This window comes from Bombina bombina, chromosome 2 (assembly GCF_027579735.1).
Source record: "Bombina bombina isolate aBomBom1 chromosome 2, aBomBom1.pri, whole genome shotgun sequence".
Taxonomy (NCBI): domain Eukaryota; kingdom Metazoa; phylum Chordata; class Amphibia; order Anura; family Bombinatoridae; genus Bombina; species Bombina bombina.
This window is the reverse complement of record NC_069500.1, coordinates 1,412,530,104-1,412,552,296: the sequence shown is the minus strand read 5'-3', so window position 1 is coordinate 1,412,552,296 and position 22,193 is coordinate 1,412,530,104. Positions and strand designations below refer to the sequence as shown.

Here is a 22,193-nt window from a genome sequence, read left to right as displayed (position 1 = left end):
AGGGGGAACAAGGAGTTCCCTAGCGATGTTAGAAGTCTCAAAGATAATTCGCTGGGCAGACATTCACTCTTGCCACCTATCAGCTATCCATATCCCAGGTGTAGAGAACTGGGAGGCGGATTTTCTAAGTCGACAGACTTTTCATCCGGGGGAGTGGGAACTCCATCCGGAGGTGTTTGCACAATTGGTTCATCGTTGGGGCAAACCAGAACTGGATCTCATGGCGTCTCGCCAGAACGCCAAGCTTCCTTGTTACGGATCCAGGTCCAGGGACCCCAAGGCAACGCTGATAGATGCTCTAGCAGCGCCTTGGTCCTTCAACCTGGCTTATGTGTTTCCACCGTTTCCTCTGCTCCCTCGTCTGATTGCCAAAATCAAGCAGGAGAGAGCATCAGTGATCTTGATAGCGCCTGCGTGGCCACGCAGGACTTGGTATGCAGATCTGGTGGACATGTCATCCTTTCCACCATGGACTCTGCCGCTGAGACAGGACCTTCTACTTTAAGGTCCTTTCAACCATCCAAAACTAATTTCTCTGAGGCTGACTGCCTGGAGATTGAACGCTTGATTTTATCAAAGCGTGGTTTCTCCGAGTCAGTCATTGATACCTTAATTCAGGCACGAAAGCCTGTCACCAGGAAAATCTATCATAAGATATGGCGTAAATATCTTTAGTGGTGTGAATCCAAGGGCTACTCATGGAGTAAGGTCAGGATTCCCAGGATATTATCTTTTCTCCAAGAAGGATTGGAGAAAGGATTGTCAGCTAGTTCCTTAAAGGGACAGATTTCTGCGCTGTCTATTCTTTTGCACAAGCGTCTGGCGGATGTCCCAGACGTTCAGGCATTTTGTCAGGCCTTAGTTAGAATCAAGCCTGTGTTTAAACCTGTTGCTCCACCTTGGAGCTTAAATTTGGTTCTTAAAGTTCTTCAGGGTGTTCCGTTTGAACCTCTTCATTCCATAGATATCAAACTTTTATCTTGGAAAGTTCTTTTTTTGGTAGCTATTTCCTCAGCTCGTATAGTTTCCGAGTTATCTGCCTTACAATGTGATTCTCCTTATCTGATCTTCCATGCAGATAAGGTAGTTCTGCATACCAAACCTGGGTTTTTACCTAAGGTGTTATCTAATAAGAATATCAATCAAGAGATTGTTGTTCCGTCTTTGTGTCCTAATCCTTCTTCAAAGAAGGAACGTCTATTACACAATCTGGACGTGGTTCGTGCTTTAAAGTTTTACTTACAAACTACTAAAGATTTTCATCAAACATCTGCTTTGTTTGTTGTCTACTCTGGACAGAGGAGAGGTCAAAAGGCTTCGGCAACCTCTCTTTCTTTTTGGCTAAGAAGCATAATCCGCTTAGCCTATGAGACTGCTGGCCAGCAGCCTCCAGAAAGGATTACAGCTCATTCTACTAGAGCTGTGGCTTCCACATGGGCCTTTAAAAATGAGGCTTCTGTTGAACAGATTTGCAAGGCAGCGACTTGGTCTTTGCTTCATACTTTTTCAAAATTCTACAAATTTGATACTTTTGCTTCTTCGGAGGCTATTTTTGGGAGAAAGGTTTTACAGGCAGTGGTTCCTTCTGTTTAAGTACCTGCCTTGTCCCTCCCTTCATCCGTGTACTTTAGCTTTGGTATTGGTATCCCACAAGTAATGGATGATCCGTGGACTGGATACACTTTACAAGAGAAAACATAATTTATGCTTACCTGATAAATTTATTTCTCTTGTGGTGTATCCAGTCCACGGCCCGCCCTGTCATTTTAAGGCAGGTGTTTTTTAACTCTAAACTACAGTCACCACTGCACCCTATAGTTTCTCCTTTCTCTTGCTTGTCTTCGGTCGAATGACTGGATATGGCAGTTAGGGGAGGAGCTATATAGCAGCTCTGCTGTGGGTGATCCTCTTGCAACTTCCTGTTGGGAATGAGAATATCCCACAAGTAATGGATGATCCGTGGACTGGATACACCACAAGAGAAATACATTTATCAGGTAAGCATAAATTATGTTTTCTGGCGAGCCTGCAGGCTCAGAAACACGGGGCCTCAAGCTCCATTGGGAACTTGATAGATAGGCCCCCTAGTGTAGAGTGTGGTACTTGCTTAGACTACCTTCCCTGTATAAAGAGATTAGTATACACAGCATGTTTTCACTATTGTATCTGTTGCCCATTGTAGTGCATAGAGTTCTCATGTTGAGGCTCTGTATGGAGTGTGAGGGCCTAACACAAGTTCCATAACCCTGTCCGCCTGCTCTGATGAGGCGGACAGGAATCGCCACAATACAACCCGATCGAGTACGATCGGGTTGATTGACACCTCCCTGCTGGTGGCCGATTGGCCGCGAGTCTGCAGGGGGCGGCGTTGCACCAGCAGCTCTTGTGAGCTGCTGGTGCAATGCTGAATACGGAGAGCGTATTGCTCTCCGCATTCTAGCGATGTCTGTCGGACCCGATCCGCACTGCCGGATCAGGTCTGACAGACATATGATAATTCGGCCTCATTGGCTGTTTAGTTGTTTCAATAACCAACTGCTGCCCATCCACCAAAGCCTTTGTTTTTCAGATTGCTGTTATTCGGCGGCAGGGCCAGTCAGAAACTTTGCTGCCTGCCCCATGGACTAAGAGAATAACTTGCTCTGGCATCTTCTGGATCTGAAATGTTACTGCACATTTCATGCCTAGGCGTTTGCAAACACACTTCATGCACAGTCTGTTGCAAACACATTTCATGCACAGTTTTGCAAACGCTTTTCATGCACAGTCTTGCAAATGCATTTCATGCATGCACTATTGCAAACACGTCATGCACAAACTGTTGCAAACACATTTCATGCACCGTCTGTTGCAAAAAATAAAGCAGGCTTTATAGAAGAAAGCCGGCCGATGGATGCAGAACATAAGCTACAGGGGGTAAAAATAAATAAACAGCCATGTTAAAAACTAACAGATCAATTAAACAGCACAACACTGTAAGTGCAATAAAGGAAAACAATGTTTATCGTCCCTTTAAATAAAAATTGTACCTGTTTTGTTTCCTCCTTTGTCTCTTAAAGCAAAGTACACATCAAAAAAAGTGTACAGTATTGCAAATATATAGGCTTAAAGAATTGGAGGTGCCGTAAAAATAATTGGGTATTAACTCCCTGTAGAATTGGCCCTAACTAAAGCCCTGGTTAAAGGGACAGTATACTGTAAAATAGTTTTTCCCTTAATGTGTTTACAATTGCTTTTTTTACCAACTGCAGAGTAAAAAATGTATGAAAATTAGCTTTTTAAGGTTTATTTCTGTATATTAAAGCTCTGATTTTGTGTTTTGAAGCCACAACCTAATAAAATGGATTGAGCTTGTAGGTATAATCCGATCTCATTACTGTATCACATTGTGCACACATACCTGCTTCTTTATCTTATATCTGTCCTTAAAAAAATCACCAGTACTTTGAGAGATCAATGGAAAATCAACATTTTATTACCTTATCTCTGCTATATCGCACTGGGAGTGTAATTTCTTCTGCTGGCTGTGTTTACAAAGCTTATCTATAGCTGGTACGCGCGGCCACAAACTTTCAGAATAGGTGGGGATACCACATGCTAAATCAACAATTTCAAATGCCAATATAAGGGTAAAGGAGCTACTTGTAAACAATTTAATACACTCCAGCAGGTAAAGTGGATCATTGGGAACAAATTAAAGGGGAGAACATTTTTGAGTAAACTGTCCCTTTAAGTGCTTTATATTTTCAGAAATAACAATGCAGGAAACACCTTTGCTTTAGATCTAGTTGCACGCATGTGCTTTGTCTGAAGATGTGTGCCTGTGTCCCTTAACCTTCTCTGTAGCTTTGTGAAGTATATCACCATGATATAAAATAATGCTCACCTTCTCTGTAGCTTTGTGAAGTATATCACCATGATATAAAATAATGCTCACCTTCTCTGTAGCTTTGTGAAGTATATCACCATGATATAAAATAATGCTCACCTTCTCTGTAGCTTTGTGCAGTATATCACCATGATATAAAATAATGCTCACCTTCTCTGTAGCTTTGTGCAGTATATCACCATGATATAAAATAATGCTCACCTTCTCTGTAGCTTTGTGCAGTATATCACCATGATATAAAATAATGCTCACCTTCTCTGTAGCTTTGTGCAGTATATCACCATGATATAAAATAATGCTCACCTTCTCTGTAGCTTTGTGAAGTATATTACCATGATATAAAATAATGCTCACCTTCTCTGTAGCTTTGTGAAGTATATTACCATGATATAAAATAATGCTAATGCTGTTATCACTAAGACTTATGTGTCTTTATTCCCGGCAGGTTGTGGGTCTGTTGCTGCCAAATCAAACTCTGATGTCAACCATTTTCTGGCAGGTAACTGTTGATTTTCATGGTGACCAAGCTGTGGGTCCTCAAAAGCGACATAACTCTCGCAATAACAGCTGGCGCTGGTTTTCTCACCCATGTAAAATATATATTACGCTCTGATTTAGGAATTAGCTTAAAGGGACAGTCTACCATAGAATTGTTATTGTTTTAAAAGATAGACAATCCCTTTATTACCCATTCCCCAGTTTTGCATAACCAACACAGTTATATTAATATACTTTTAACCTCTGTGATTATCTTGTATCTAAGCCTCTGCAAACTGCCCCTTTATTTCAGTTCTTTTGACAGACTTGCACTTTAGCCAATCAGTGCCTGCTCCCAGATAACTTCACTTGCTCGAGCACAGTGTTATGTATATGAAATACGTGAACTAACACCCTCTAGTGGTGAAAAACTGTTAAAATGCATTCTGAAAAGAGGTGGCCTTCAAGGTCTAAGAAATTAGCATTTGAACCTCCTAGGTTAAGCTTTCAACTAAGAATACCAAGAGAACAAAACAAAATTGGTAGATTTTACCCATAAAGCATACATAACAGTTAAAGTCATAGACAGAGTTCTTTCTCCCATTAGAGGTGGCAATAAACATAAGCTATTGCAGAAGCGTGAGCTGTATTGGATACATAAATTGAAGACCATTACTACCTCAGGCTTAAATAGAGAATGGGATATGTCTTATTATTTTGAGTCGTGTTCAGCTTCTCTTAACATGCATTTTAATATACACTTGAGTCCAGTGGTCATTGCCGTTTGTATTTTATTGTGTATATTCACATACAAAATGACACATTGGTACAATATTCGGTTTTTATATTGAGAATGGATGGGTAGCCCTATTTAATACACAGTGTAATGTTGTATTGCTTGTTTCATCATAAGCATATATTTCAACATTTCAATCTTTATCACTATTGAATGGCTTAGAACATGGTTTCCACCCATATTATACCATATATCTCTCTGCCGGCCATTATTGTATTCCTTTGCACAAATGTTGAATATTGTGTCATTTTTCTTTTTCGAGCAGGGATTTATAAGAACTATTATTGTCATAGCTTAACTTTATACTATATTGTATTTTATATTGGACATCTTTGGAGAAAATCATTGTATTTAGTGAAAGCAATATTAGTTCACTTCTGTTTAGGTTTTGAATGGCTCTTATCGCTCTGCTACACAATAAATGTGTTTGTTTATTTATTAACATCAGAACAATCTTTGCTACAGTCTAAATAGAATAATATACTATTACATTTGTTCTTGTATTGAATAATTTATATTGATTTTGCTGTATTATTTGTTCTGTTTATTATATTTGTACTTTATCTCAGTTTTTTGCCACTGCCTATCGTATACAATTGGTTTTTCCTTTTTAAATTGTACAAAGATCGCTATTGGGCACTGTCCCTTTAAAAGGAAGGGACAGTTCCATGAACTACAGTCCTATGAGTAAGTGCCGAGCATAGGCACCAAACATGTTAGGATGTTCATTGTGCTATCCTCTATGTACCTTGTTTTTAAGGTATACTAATAAAATTTTTTTTTTTTACTTTTCATCTCCGTAAGTGCAGCTGATTTTTTCTTACTTGTTACTTTTTCCTGCGGCGTAACCGGACGCAGTTTCAGCGTGCACCCCCTGGGCTTCACACCTTTCTCTTTCCCCTGGACTTCCGGTGGCGTGTCCAGCCAGTGTGGGACCTGAGCGGCTTTCTTTGTGGTTGTATAATGCATGTAGACTAAATAAAGTTTCCATCTTAATTGGAGGAGAGTCCACTGCTTCAAAGACACCCCAGCCAAAGGCTTAAATACCTCCCCCACTCCCCTCATCCCCCAGTCATTCTTTGCCTTTCGTCACAGGAGGTTGGCAGAGAAGTGTCGGAGGATTCAGAGTAATCTCTTATGGAGAGTAGTACTCTTCAAAAAGGGACTTGAGGTTTTAGTAGTCCTGTCAGCCTCTCAGTGAGAGCATGGGTGAATGTTAGAGTCCGGAGATGCAGGGAGAGTCTTTCTGTGAACCCATCCCCACTCAGTATAACAGCTCCATTAGCAATCAGCGTTGACGAGTTTCGCTGCCTGCTTTTCTTCTCTCAAGTCCATGTCAGGAGCGATGCTACTACCCTGTCACACTTGAAGGACCGTGTTCCTGTTCCACGGTGTTGATTCTGGTAAAATCGTTTCATGTGACCGGGTGTGGCCTCTGTAACTTCCTCTTTCTCAACCTGCGTTCGGAGGAGACGAAAGCTGTTTCTTGCAGTCCGGTCATAGGAGGTGGTGAGTGCCCCGGCAATTAGGATATGAAGGTGCCATTTATAATTTAACTAAGGCCGTAATAAAGGCGCAAGCTATGGAGGACTCTGATATGTTAGAGGATACTGCCTCTTTATCTAAACCTATTAATTGTGTATACTGTAAGGAGGTTCCAGTTGAACCGCTGACACAACTCTGTTCCACATGCTTTGACAGTATTGCTATAGCTAAAAAGAATAAAGTATTTAGTACGACAGTCGTCCACCTCTGAGGGTTCTCCGCCCTGCGAGGTGCGTTCCCTACAAACATCTCCGATTACACATGCAGTTCCCCAGGGCACTACTATTCCTCCTGCAGGAGGGGCCCTTTGGCCTCCAGACTTCGCTGATCAGTTACAGATGGCGGTTTCTGCGGCCATTAATGTGATGCCTCGCCCTACTAAGCACAAGCAGAAGATTCGGCACTGCTATTTGTCTCTGGGGTCTTTGACTCCGCTGGATGTCTCAGACAGATTATTCGCTGAGGAACACAACTCCGACTTATTGTAGGACGTCGCTTCTGGGTCGGAATCGACTACTTCTAGGCCTTCGTCCGTGGAGGAAACAGATTTTAAATTTAAAATGGAGCATTTGTGCTTTCTATTGAAGGAGGTGCTTGCTACGTTGGAAGTTCCTGAACCGAAGTTACCGGAGGAATCTTCAATTCCTAAACTACATAAGGACAGGGTAGTGCCCCAGGCCTTCCTGGTTCCAGTCAAGATGGCTAACATTATTAAGAATGAATGGGAGAAACTTGGTTCGTCCTTTTCCCACTCTTCTTCTTTTAAAATATGTTCCCGTTCCGGAAGTGTTCTTGAACTGTGGGGAACCGTCCCTAAACTGGATGGTGCTATCTCCATGCTAGCTAAGAGAATGACTATTCTGCTAGAGGATAGCTCCTCTTTCAAGGAACCCATGGATAAGAAAATGGAGTCCTTATTGCCGAAGATGTTCCAACCGGCGGCTGCGGTGGCTGGTGCGGCTACATACTGGTGTGACGCTTTATAAGCAATGGTCAAGGTGGAGACTCCCCTCGATGAGATTCTAGAACGAATCAAGGCCTTAAGGGTAGCGCATTCATTCATTCATTTGTGATGCTAACATGCAGATCATTCGCCTGAATGTTAAGACATCAGGTTTTTCTGTTTTAGCCCGCAGGGCTCTGTGGCTAAAGTCGTGGTCTGCTGACATGACTTCCACGTCTCGCTTGCTTTTCCTGCCATTCAAGGGGAAAGTTTTGTTTGGCCCGGGCCTGGATTCTATCATATCTACGGTCACGGGTGGCAAGGCTGCCTTCTTGCCTCAGGATAAGAAGGCCAATCCTAAGAGGTCTACTTTTTGTCCCTTTTGTGCGGACAAGTTTCAGCGCCAGCAACCTACCGCAAAGTATGAGCAATCCAAGGGATCTTGGGAACCAGCTAACTCTTGAAACAAGTCCAAGCAGAACAAGAAGCCCACTGAGTCAAAATCGGCATGAATGTGGCAGCCCCCGATCCGTCCTTGGATCAGGTAGGGGGAAGACTATAATTTTTTGCGGAGGGCTGGAGAAGAGACGTTATAGACCCGTGGGTTATGGAGGTCGTTGCCCAGGGTTACAGGATAGGTTTTAAGTCATATCCGCCCAGAGGCAGGTTCCTCCTGTCAAACATATCTTCAAGACCAGAAAAGAGAGACGCCTTCCTGGGGTGTGTGAAGGATCTCTCATCTCTCGGAGTAACCGTCCAGTCCCTCCGGCAGAAAGAGGTCTGGGGTATTATTCAAACCTTTTTGTGGTCCCAAAGAAGGAGGGCATGTTTCATCCAATTCTGGACCTAAAGACCATAAACAATTTTTTGTCAGTGCCATCATTCAAGATGGAGACGATCAGGTCAATTTTGCCCCTGGTTTAAGAAGGGCAATTCATGACGACTATAGACCTGAAGGATGCTTACCTTCACATTCCAATTCACAAGGATAACTTCAGGTTTCTAAGATTCGCTTTCCTGGACCAACACTTCCAGTTTGTGGCCCTTCCGTTTGGTCTGGCGACTGCCCCAAGAGTCTTTACAAAGATTCTGGGAGCTCTTCTCACAGTAGCGAGAGCCAGAGGGATTGCAGTGGCACCATATCTGGACGATATCCTGATCCAGACTCCGTCCTACAGTCTTGCGGAGGATCACTCGAGAGCTCTTCTCCTTCGATCCCACGGGTGGAAGATAAACAAAGGAAAGAGTTGATGGTCCCCAGCAACAGGGTGGAATTCCTGGGTACGATAATAGATTCTTCAGTCATGAAGATATTCTTGACAGATCAGAGACGTTGCAAGCTTGCGTCCAACTGTCTAGCTCTCCAGTCATCCTCCAGGATATCTGTGAACAGGTGTATGGAGGTGATCAAGCTCATGTTATCCAGAATAGATGTCATTCCATTCACCAGGTTCCATCTCAGATCTGTTCAGCTGTGCATGTTGAGACAATGGAACGACGATCATTCAGATCTGTCCCAACAGATATCTCTGGACAGGCCGGTGAGGGAGTCCCTATCTTGGTGGACCCAACCGGGGCAGTTGTCACAGGGAACATCTTTTTTTAGTTCATCCTGGGAGGTTGTAACCACGGATGCAAGTCTATCAGGATGGGGAGCTGTTTGGGGTGCCAGAAAGGCACAGGGCAGATGGACTTGAGAGGAGTTGAGTCTACCTATAAATATTTTGGAACTGTGAGCGATATTCAATGCTCTGAGGGCTTGGCCCCCTCTGGGGTGTCCCGATTCATCAGATTCCAATCGGACAACATTACATCGGTGGCTTACATAAACCACCAGAGGGGGATGAGAAGCTCCCTAGCCATGAAGGATGCTTACCTTCACATTCCAATTCACAAGGATAACTTCAGGTTTCTAAGATTCGCTTTCCTGGACCAACACTTCCAGTTTGTGGCCCTTCTGTTTGGTCTGGCGACTGCCCCAAGAGTCTTTACAAAGATTCTGGGAGCTCTTCTCACAGTAGCGAGAGCCAGAGGGATTGCAGTGGCACCATATCTGGACGATATCCTGATCCAGACTCCGTCCTACAGTCTTGCGGAGGATCACTCGAGAGCTCTTCTCCTTCGATCCCATGGGTGGAAGATAAACAAAGGAAAGAGTTGATGGTCCCCAGCAACAGGGTGGAATTCCTGGGTACGATAATAGATTCTTCAGTCATGAAGATATTCTTGACAGATCAGAGACGTTGCAAGCTTGCGTCCAACTGTCTAGCTCTCCAGTCATCCTCCAGGATATCTGTGAACAGGTGTATGGAGGTGATCAAGCTCATGTTATCCAGAATAGATGTCATTCCATTCACCAGGTTCCATCTCAGATCTGTTCAGCTGTGCATGTTGAGACAATGGAACGACGATCATTCAGATCTGTCCCAACAGATATCTCTGGACAGGCCGGTGAGGGAGTCCCTATCTTGGTGGACCCAACCGGGGCAGTTGTCACAGGGAACATCTTTTTTTAGTTCATCCTGGGAGGTTGTAACCACGGATGCAAGTCTATCAGGATGGGGAGCTGTTTGGGGTGCCAGAAAGGCACAGGGCAGATGGACTTGAGAGGAGTTGAGTCTACCTATAAATATTTTGGAACTGTGAGCGATATTCAATGCTCTGAGGGCTTGGCCCCCTCTGGGGTGTCCCGATTCATCAGATTCCAATCGGACAACATTACATCGGTGGCTTACATAAACCACCAGAGGGGGATGAGAAGCTCCCTAGCCATGAAGGATGCTTACCTTCACATTCCAATTCACAAGGATAACTTCAGGTTTCTAAGATTCGCTTTCCTGGACCAACACTTCCAGTTTGTGGCCCTTCTGTTTGGTCTGGCGACTGCCCCAAGAGTCTTTACAAAGATTCTGGGAGCTCTTCTCACAGTAGCGAGAGCCAGAGGGATTGCAGTGGCACCATATCTGGACGATATCCTGATCCAGACTCCGTCCTACAGTCTTGCGGAGGATCACTCGAGAGCTCTTCTCCTTCGATCCCACGGGTGGAAGATAAACAAAGGAAAGAGTTGATGGTCCCCAGCAACAGGGTGGAATTCCTGGGTACGATAATAGATTCTTCAGTCATGAAGATATTCTTGACAGATCAGAGACGTTGCAAGCTTGCGTCCAACTGTCTAGCTCTCCAGTCATCCTCCAGGATATCTGTGAACAGGTGTATGGAGGTGATCAAGCTCATGTTATCCAGAATAGATGTCATTCCATTCACCAGGTTCCATCTCAGATCTGTTCAGCTGTGCATGTTGAGACAATGGAACGACGATCATTCAGATCTGTCCCAACAGATATCTCTGGACAGGCCGGTGAGGGAGTCCCTATCTTGGTGGACCCAACCGGGGCAGTTGTCACAGGGAACATCTTTTTTTAGTTCATCCTGGGAGGTTGTAACCACGGATGCAAGTCTATCAGGATGGGGAGCTGTTTGGGGTGCCAGAAAGGCACAGGGCAGATGGACTTGAGAGGAGTTGAGTCTACCTATAAATATTTTGGAACTGTGAGCGATATTCAATGCTCTGAGGGCTTGGCCCCCTCTGGGGTGTCCCGATTCATCAGATTCCAATCGGACAACATTACATCGGTGGCTTACATAAACCACCAGAGGGGGATGAGAAGCTCCCTAGCCATGAGGGAAGTATCTTGGATTCTGGAATGGGCAGAGACTCACAATTGCTTGCTCTAAGTGATCCACATTCCGGGTGTGGACAACTGGGAAGCAAATTTTCTGAGCAGACAGTCATTTCATCCAGGGTAATGGTCTCTTCACCCCGACATGTTCACAGAGATTTGCAGCAGAAGGGGAGGGACTCCGAGATAAATTCTCATGGTGTCCAGACTCAATTGCAAGCTACCCAGATACGGGTCGCAATCCAGGGATCCCCAGGCAGAGCTGCTAGATGCCTTGGCGGTACCCTGGGACTTCAACCTAATTTACATATTTCCACCATTGCCTCTTCTACCTCGAGTAGTGGCCCGCATCAAGCATGAGCAAGCTTCGGCTATTCTGATTGGTCCGTTGTGGCCGCGGAGGATGTGGTTTGTGGATCTGGTGGCGATGTCGTCATCTCTGCAGTGGAGGTTACCTTTTCGCAGGGATCTTCTAGTTCAAGGTTCTTTTATTCATCAAAATCTCGATTTTCTGAGGCTGACTGTGTGGAGATTGAATGACTAGTCTTAGCCAAGAGAGGATTTTCGGAATGAGTGATTGACACCCTCGTTCAGGCCAGGAAGCCGGTCACTCGACGCATCTACCACAAGGTGTGGAGGACCTACTTATCCTGGTGTGAGGAACGAGGATATCCCTGGCATAAGGTCAGGGTATCCAGGATTTTGGCCTTTCTCCAGGACGGTCTGGATAAGGGTCTTGCCACCAGTTCCCTAAAGTGGACAGATCTCGGCTTTATCTGTACTGTTGCATAAGACGCTTGCAAAGCTTCCTGACATTCATTCCTTTGTTCATGCACTGGTTAGGATCAGACCTGTCTTCAGGAATCCTGCTCCTCCTTGGAGCTTAAACTTGGTTCTTAAGGTCTTGCAGAGGGCTCCGTTTGAGCCTATGCATGCCCTTGATATCAAGTTTCTTTCATGGAAAGTCCTGTTATTACTGTCTATTGCATCAACACACAGAGTCTCTGAGTTGGCTGCCTTGCAATGTGAGCCTCCCTACTTAGTTTTTCATACTGATAAGGCTGTTCTTCGCACCAGATTGGGATTCCTTCCCAAGGTGGTGTTGAGTCGTAACATGAATCAGGAAATTGTAGTTCCTTCTTTGTGTCCTAAACCTTCTTCTTCGAAGGAGAGGTTACTTCATAATCTGGACGTGGTTCGGGCTTTGAAGTTTTATCTTCAGGCCACAAAGGAGTTCAGGTAGACTTCGTCCCTATTCGTTGCATATTCAGGGAAGCGCAGGGGACAAAGGGCCTCTGCCCCTTCTCTATACTTTTGGTGGAGGAGTATGATCCGTCTGGCGTATGAGACAGCAGGACACAAGTCTCCTCAGAGGATTACGGCTCACTCAACTAGAGCTGTGGCCTCTTTTGGGAATTTAAGAATGAGGCTTCTTTGGAACAGATTTGTAAGGCGGCCACTTAGTCTTCCTTACATACTTTTGCAAAGTTTTATAAATTTGACGTTTTTGCTTCGGCGGAAGCAGCTTTTGGGAGAAAGGTTCTGCAGGCTGTGGTGCCCTCAGTATAGGTTCGGCCTTCTTTACCCTCCTGTTTTTTTCATTCAGTGTCCTCTAGAGCTTGGGTATTTGTTCCCACAAGTTATGAATGAAGCAGTGGACTCTCCTCCCATTAAGATGGAAAACATAAATTATGCTAACCTGATAATTTCATTTCCATCTGTGGGAGGAGAGTCCACTGCACCCGCCCGTTTCTCCGATGGGCGGACCTAAATTTAATATTATTCTTCTGGCACCATTTTTACCCTGATATTTCTCCTACTGTTCTTTGTTCCCTTGGCAGAATGACTGCGGGATGAGGGGAGTGGGGGAGGCATTTAAGCCTTTGGCTGGGGTGTCTTTGCCTCCTCCTGGTGGCCAGGTTCTTAAAGGGACAGTACACTGAATTTTTTTTATATTAATGTATTTTCAATGACTTGTTATACCAGTTGCAGAGTATAAAATGTATGAGAAATTGCATTTTCAGGTTTATTTGTGTATATGAAGTAGCTGGTTTTGTGCTTTTAAACCATAGCCTATTACAATGCGTTGAACTTCAGGTAATATCATATCTCTTATGTTATCACTTTGTGTACACACACTTGCTTCCTTATCTTACATTTGTCTGAAAAACTAAAGCTCAATACATAAAGAAAACAATGGAAAATTATAATTTTGTTACTTAACTATCCTGCACCCCACTGTTAGTTTAATTTCTTCTGCTGCCTGTGTTAGTTAGGCTATTCAATAGATGAGACTCCAGTATCAAAATTTTCAGTAAAGGTTGGGAAACCACAAGTTAAATGAGCTATTTCAAATGCCAAAATAGGGGTAACGAAGGTACTTGTAAACAATTTAATACACTCCAGCTGGTAAAATGGATCATTGGGAACAATTTAAATGGGAGAAAATTTTTGGGTGAACTGTCCCTTTAATTACCATAAGTAATGAATGAAGCAGTGAACTCTCCTCCCAAAGATGGAAATGAAATTATCAGGTAAGCATAATTTATGTTTCTATGTCCCAAAAGACAACAATAAATATTAGCAAAGTAATTTAGTCTGACACTTAATTTTACACATAGAATACTTGTTAAATGATTAAAAGGAAATTTATGTAAAATACTCAGTGACCAAAAAAGAACTATTACAGGTAGAAAACCCTTTATCCAAAATGCTTGGGACCAGAAAAGATTTGAATTTCGGAAATTGTTTGGATTTTGGAATATTTGCATCTGTAAAATGGGACAGTTTGGAGAAGGAATGGTACCAAGTGTAAATAACATTATCTTATGTCACTAGACAATGTTTACATGTAATAATACAGCTTTTGCATGTAACCTAAAGGTAGTTTTATATAAAAAAAATTTATTAAATATATTTTTTTATTGAAGTCATAAACAGATACAACCAAAGGGTATGCCCCAAAACATTTACAGAAAAGTGCAAATACAATATTGTTAGATAAGTGTTACAAACAAAACCCTACAGTAAGGGCATAATGTATCCAAATAGCACACGTAATGTTATAAAATTTGGGCAGTTTACAGTAAGACTTCAGTTTTATAATTAAGGTTATAACAATAAAACAAAAATAGTCCTCCCTGGGCCATATAGAAGGCAAATTAGAGTGTCCACTCAGATATAATTAGGGCCAGGGGGGGATTAGCTTTATAGTTTAAAGGGGGGGGGGGGATGCAGTGGGCAAGAGACGCTAGAAATATAATGGGGGGGGGGGGATGGAGAGCGGAGCCAGTTGGGATGTCAATCTTATATTAACTATTATCGGGACCTAAGCGAGCATTAGTTTTAATTGCTAAGTAAACTCTTAAAAATATCTAGACAGAGTATAAATTGGAATATATAATTAAAGGGATATAGTGGTGAGCTTTCATTAGTCTCATTATGACCTGGAGACAGTGCTTTATATACCAGAATGAATCTTAGCACATGGAATATGAGGACTAGAGTAGAATTAAACACATAAAACAACGGTATCATGACCAACATTAGGAACATATAGAAAAGTGCCCAAAGTATTATAGTGGGAGTCTAGCTTCAATTAAATATTGCCAGCAATGTTTTATGCAAAATGTAAACTCAGATAGATCTATAGGGTTTATGGGGGAGGTAGATCTGTAGAATAAATTAAATAGGGGGGTAGTTATCCTACACTTCTGCAGATGGAGTCTGACATATACACACAAAAAAAAAATATCACTGTGGCAAAAGCAAGCTGGACAGTGTGATAAATCCAAATAATTGAATGTAGCAAGTGAACCTAAATGAGTATGTTACTCAAAGTATTATAGCAGGGGTCTAGCTTCAATTAGATATTTCCAGCAATGCTTTATGCAAACTGTAAACTCAGAGAGATCTATAGGGTGTATAGGGAAGGAAGATCTGTAGAATAGATTAAATAGAGGGGGTAGTTATCTTACACCTCTGCAGATGAAGTTTGACATATAGAGGTTTAGCATATACTCAAAGAGATAGCACTGTGGCAAAAACATGCTGGCCAGTGCATTATACCTAGATAATTTAATGTAGCAAGTGAGCCTGAATGAGTATGTCAGTTTGCTTAGGTGGTGGCTTCAGTCAATATAGTCTTCCACTATACTCATAAGATGATATTATCTTTATTTACTTATAAGGTCATTATATGCTGATCCTTAACTGTTAAACAATAAGGCAATGCAATCGTATAGGTTGGTAAGAGAACAGAAAACTTGAATCTACCCAGGACTTGGCTATATTGGTAGCCAAATGAACCTTACAAACGAATAGAGCATGTGAACATGAATCTTGGCCCAAAATTACCATGGCCTTATGTGGGTAACATTATTGAAAGTTCTGTTTTCTGGCAATAGCATGAGGCAAAAGTTAGTAGCATCTCCACAGTATTGAATAAAAGATTATAAACAAGCTCGCAAATTATAGAGCAACTTAAAAGGCAGATAACAACCATAACTTTAGAGTATTTAATCAGATACAGGATACTGTCTATGAGAGTCTAGGTTGCAGATGCAGAGTTCTATCCACTAACCAACACCTTCTTTGGAGGTATATGACCCCACCGGAGGTAAGGCAGCTGTAAGGAGAGAGAGTGATCCCATGTGCCAAAGAGGAGAGTTAGTTATAGCTGATCGTTCATGTGGCAAATATCTCGACTGGCGTTCTAAATTACAAGGCCTCCCAAAATCAATAATACCATAGAAGGAAGGTATGCGGGCCTCATGCGACAGGCTGAGAAAGAACACTGCTCCCTCTAGTTCCTCTCCGACCGGCCGCATCGGAGCAAAAACCAGGGAGGCGGCAGCGGTAGCGGTACTTGGATTGATGCGCTTCTCAGCGCTAGGGAAAAATTTAGATCGCTCACAAAATTGGACTGGGCTTCCGTAGTTACCATCCGGGACAGTGAGATGATCGTTCTCTTCCTCCGGAATACCAATTGCGATGAGAGGTAAGTCCCTTAGTTTCTCTTGCTGGTTACCGGGAGGATCCAATAGGAGCCGGTGCAATTTGTCGAAGTGAGCGTCCATACAGAGGTCAAGCGCACTCAGTGCGTTCTTAATAAGGGCTTCCATCTTGTCCGCTGGGTATAAAGCTTGTGCTGCTTTTAGTTGGTAAGCCAAACGTGGGAATGCAAGGTCCAAGCCCAAGTAAAAACTAACCCTTGATAGAACCAGTAAAGTACCAGTACCAGTGAAGGTCTTAGAGTGAAGATTGCAGCTAGTAGCTCGTCTGTGTCACGATCGCTATAATTTTGACCTCGCTGTTGTAATGGCGGCACACGCACTTCTCTTCATGCTGTCTTTTGAGATTGTCGTTAAACTCTCGCTCAGATGGTTTTGAGAGATATAGCTTCTCTATTCTGCTGTTTAGAGGGATTAACATAAAAGTGTCTGTCCAAACTCAACTTCTGGAGCCCTTTGTAGAGTTTAATTAAGATATTTGAGCAGGAGCTATCAAAACATGCGTCTGCTCAGGTCCTCAACAGGCTCCGCCCCCGTTTTATATAATTTTTAATACTTGTGTATATATAATACCATCAGAAAGCTAGTACAGTACTGTAATCAGAAAGGTAATATTTGTTGTTTTAAATAAATATAGATTATTATTGGCATTTTAGCATAAAAAACCAAACCAAAGACTCGGACAGAGAAGATTGTGACTTATAGGCAGGGTATGACAATCTGGTTCATAGGTCCAGCTGCCCTCCTTGGCCTCTGCTGTTAGAACTTCTGTCTCAAGATCGTTTTTCCTTCAGGATCTCAAGTCTCTGAACTTGATGGCATGGAGATTAGACATTAGGGGTTTCTCTCATTCTGTGATTGAAACCTTGATTCAGGCCCATAAGCCTGTAACTAGGAGAATCAGTCACAAGGTCTGGAAGGCCTTTTTTCTTGGCGTATAGATCATTGTTTTTTCTGGCATTCTTTCAGAATTCCTAGGATTTTGCAGTTCTTGTAGGATGGTCTGAATAAGGGCCTATTTGCCAGTTCTCTGAAAGGGCAGATTTCTGTTTTGTTACAGAGAAAGATTGCTAATCTTCCTGATATTCATAGTTTTGTTCCATCTCTGGTTCGTATTAAACCTGTAATCAAGCCAATTTCTCCTCCATGGAATCTTAACTTGGTGTTAAAGGGACATTATACACTAGATTTTTCTTTGCATACATATTTTGTAGATTATCCATTTATATAGCTTATATAGCTTCCTTTTAAAAAAAAAGAAGTATATTTTTGCTTGTTTTTAAATATCATTGCGCTGATTTTTAGACTCCTAACTAAGCCCCAAAGTTTTAGGAGAATACTGATGTATACCTACTCCAGCTTGCTCCTGTTTGTGTAAAGCGTCTTTTCATATGCAGAGGAAGGGGGAGGGTGTGCTTTATTTTGCTATAGAACCACTTTCAGTGGGTGTTCCAGCTAACGGTTTAAACAGTGCTAAACTGGGAGCTTCTAAGTAAGTTTTTAAACGGTTTTATACTCAAGATGGAGACTATATGCTCCATTCTTCCTTTAGTACAAGAGGGTCAGTTCATGACAACCATAGACCTAAAGGATGCATATCTTCATGTTCCTATTCACAGGGACCATCACAGATTCCTGAGATTTGCCTTTCTGGACAAACATTTCCAGTTCATAGCCCTTCCATTTGGTCTAGCCAGGGCTCACAGAATTTTTTCAAAGGTTCTGGGGGCTCTTTTGGCAGTGATTCGTTCTCGTAGAATTGCTGTTGCCTCCTACCTGGATAACATATTGGTTCAGGCGCCATCTTTTCAACAAGGAAAATCTCACACAGAGATTTTGTTGTCTTTTCTTCGTTACCACGGATGGAATGTGAGTCTGGAAAAAAGCTTCCTTTTTTGCAAGGTGCAATTTGGTCTTCTCTACATACTTTTTCCAAATTTTATACTTTTGCCTCAGCTGAGTCTTCTTTTGTAAGACAGGTTCTTCAAGTGGTGGTGCCTTCTGTTTAGGACTGCCTGTCTTGTCCCTTCCTATTTATCCGTGTCCTCTAGCTTGGGTATTGGTTCCCAAGAGTAATTACTCAAGCCGTGGACTCACCATACCTTAGGAAAGAAAAACAAAATTTATGCTTACCTGATAAATGTATTTCTTTTTGGACATGGAGAGTCCACGGCCCCACCTTTTATTTTAAGACAGTTGTTCTTTTGACTATAACCTCAGGCACCTCTACACCTTGTGTTACTCCTTTTTCTCCATTCCCTTCGGTCGAATGACTGGGGGTTGTTGATAAGGTAGCGATACTTAGCAGTTTAACTGTGTTGCTCTTTGCCTCCTCCTGCTCGCCAGGAGTGATATTCCCAACAGTAATTACTCAAGCCATGGATTCACCATATCTGGAAATAAATAAATTTATCAGTTAAGCATAAATTTATTTTTTTCTGGTCCTAGGAAGAGTCTGGAGGGCCCTAGGAAGGGCCGGGGGGCCCTGTTTAAAGTGGGCCTATACAGCGCAGACAGTGCGCTTACTGAAACAAAAAATAGTTTAATTGTAGACACACTGCAAATATTGCCTGTGGGACCTAATATTTACTACACCTACTCTAACTACACATGCCTGGAACGCCCACTTAATACCACCTACACTTAATGTGTAACCTACACTTCCTTGGAACGTCCAGCTAACTCCCACATACTGCTTACTGTCAGAAAAATACCTCACTGTAATAAACTATACTAAATAGTAAACCTCCCCATTATAACTATGAAGCTATGTTGCTAAAATTATAGTCAATGTTTAAGTATGTCACAAAGATGTGCTAAAACGCCAATGGCTGACTGCCGGAGGGCCAGCAAACTCAGTGCCGGACCGGAATTGAGCCCGTTCTGGTGCATCTTAAAAAGGGTGCCAATCAAGCAGGGTTCAAGGAATCAAGTCACCCTTTTAATATGTTGTCTACAATTTGATGAGGAACCTAGGGATACCACTTGTTTGGGGGTGCTACCCTCTGGGAGTAATGGGGACCGTAATTGAAGTGAGGGTTTAATGAGTTTTACATTGCGCCATTTCTGGGATGTTTTCCCTTCATGGTTAACTAACTGTGGGCTTCATTTGCTTCAATCTATTTTAGATACTTAAGCTATTTCCTTACTGTTACCATGGAACAAACGAATGCAGCTCAGGCCTCTGGTCCTCAGCTGATCCTTTAGAATAGAAATCCTTTTGAAAAGACCTTCCAGCTTGTGTTTGATTTGTCTGGATTCTCAGGTGTGTGTCCCTGATCAGCTATGAACCTTATGTGCTGAGTCCATTTATAAACATAAATAGGGTTTTGCTGCAATGACTTCTTTTCAGATTGTTCAAGGGTTTCTTCCTTATCAAGTGTTAGCTGTTATGCTTCCAGCTTAGATGCATGCAAGAAGTAGATAATTGTCCTGCTACAGTTAAGCAACCAGTCAAAGGGGCAACAATTTGAATTGTGGTGGGCAGGAGTCATAAGACCAAAGTAATATAAATACAATTCTAAATAAAGTCATATCTTTTATTACTCGGCAGCAAATCAAACACAAGCTCAAACCACTGGTATACCTTTGTGAGCTCGGTATTTAATTAACCTTTACAGAGACCGTGCTAAATATTTTTATCTTAATTGGACATTTAATAATAGATTCTTTAAAACTGCTCTCTGCATTCCCCATTCATATTCTAGATTCTGGCCTTTAAAGTCAGAAAAAACAGTAACACCCTACATAGAATACACTTACACATACACACACACACACACACACACACACACACACACACACACACACTACATAGCATACACTTATACATGCAGATACACACACACACACACACACACACTACATAGCATACACTTACACATGCAAATACACACACACACACTACATAGCATACACTTACACATGCAGATACACACACACGCACACACACACACTACATAGCATACACTTACACATGCAGATACACACACTACATATCATACACTTACACATGCAGATACACACACACACTACATAGCATACAATTACACATGCAGATACACACACACTCACACTACATAGCATACACTTACAAATGCAGATACACACACACACTACATAGCATACACTTACACATGCAGATACACACACACACACACTACATAGCATACACTTACACATGCAGATACACACACACTACATAGCATACAATTACACATGCAGATACACACACACACTCACACTACATAGCATACACTTACAAATGCAGATACACACACACACACTACATAGCATACACTTACACATGCAGATACACACACACACACACACACACACACACACACTACATAGCATACACTTACACATGCAGATACACACACTATACATAGCATACACTTACACATGCAGATACACACACTACATATCATACACTTACACATGCAGATACACACACACTACATAGCATACAATTACACATGCAGATACACACACACTCACACTACATAGCATACACTTACAAATGCAGATACACACACTACATAGCATATACTTATACATGTAGATACACACACACACACTACATAGCATACACTTACACATGCAGATATACACACACACACACTACATAGCATATATTTATACATGCAGAAACACACACACTACATAGTATACACTTATACAGGCAGATACACACACACTACACAGCATACACTTATACATGCAGATACACAGACACTGCATAGTATACACTTATACATGCAGATACACACACACACTACATAGCATACACTTATACATACAGATACACACACACACATTACATAGCTTACATTTATACATGCAGACACACACAGACTACATAGCATACACTTATACATGCAGATACGCACACACACTTATACATACAGACACCATAGCTTACACTTATACATGCAGATACACACACACGTATAGATACAGATAGACACACACACTACATCATATATGGGTATTGGTATCCGTAATTCATTGTATGGGGTCCTGGGGTTGGCAAGCACATTAGCTGGCAGTCTGAGGCTGCCACTGTTCATTACCCTGGTGTAAGCACTGCTCATCGTATAAAACTGAAGGCATGCTAGTATTATCACCAGGGGTTAGACGTCATCACTATATACAGCCTTCTTACTCCTGCTTAACCCACACACCATTCCTTTTCCACAGGGAATATAACAGGTATCTAACCCTTGGAAAGAAAAGTCAGCTGCTTCTGAGTATGGGCCCAATAGAATGTTTTAATGCATGGGGCAATGCGGGACAGATGGCTAGCAACCCGGGACAGACTTTTAAAATCGGGACTGTCCCATGAAAATCAGGACAGTTGGGGGGTATGCCTTATCTAAGGATCCTCTGGATAGAAAACTAGATGGTTTACATAGACAATCCTTTCAGATTGCAGGTTTTATGTTTAGTACAAATATACCAATGGCGCTACTGGATAATTGGTAGACAGGTCCCTCATGTGTTATAATATGTAATGGTGTTAAATGGGATGGTGCTTGTCTACTGAAATAATATTCAGAAAACGGTAGCACTGTCTGCAACAATGTTATCAATCTATATACAATACATTAAATAAGTTAAAACTTAACCTTTATTAGGCATAACAGTAACATTTAATAGAGATTAGAAACGCAAAAGCATACTCTTATGAATATCCAAATAAGATTGGAGGCAAATGGTAATGAATATATTAATCAGAGCCTTCTAAATGCCATATACAAGCCATCAAGTAAAATAAATAAGATGGCTAAAGGAAATACCGTAAGCGTAAAGGTCTGATAATTAAGTATTTAAAATTATCATTAAA

At 42.0% G+C, this 22,193-nt stretch overlaps 1 protein-coding gene across 1 annotated transcript in view; it reads left to right on the top strand.

The window, feature by feature from the left end:
- Nucleotides 1–22,193, top strand: part of SFXN5 (sideroflexin 5) — a 923,442-nt gene that overhangs the window by 347,895 nt on the left and 553,354 nt on the right. The window contains exon 7 of the mRNA XM_053704357.1: nucleotides 4,335–4,388. Coding sequence (XP_053560332.1) covers nucleotides 4,335–4,388 — 54 coding nt within the window. The remainder of the gene's footprint in view (nucleotides 1–4,334; nucleotides 4,389–22,193) is intronic.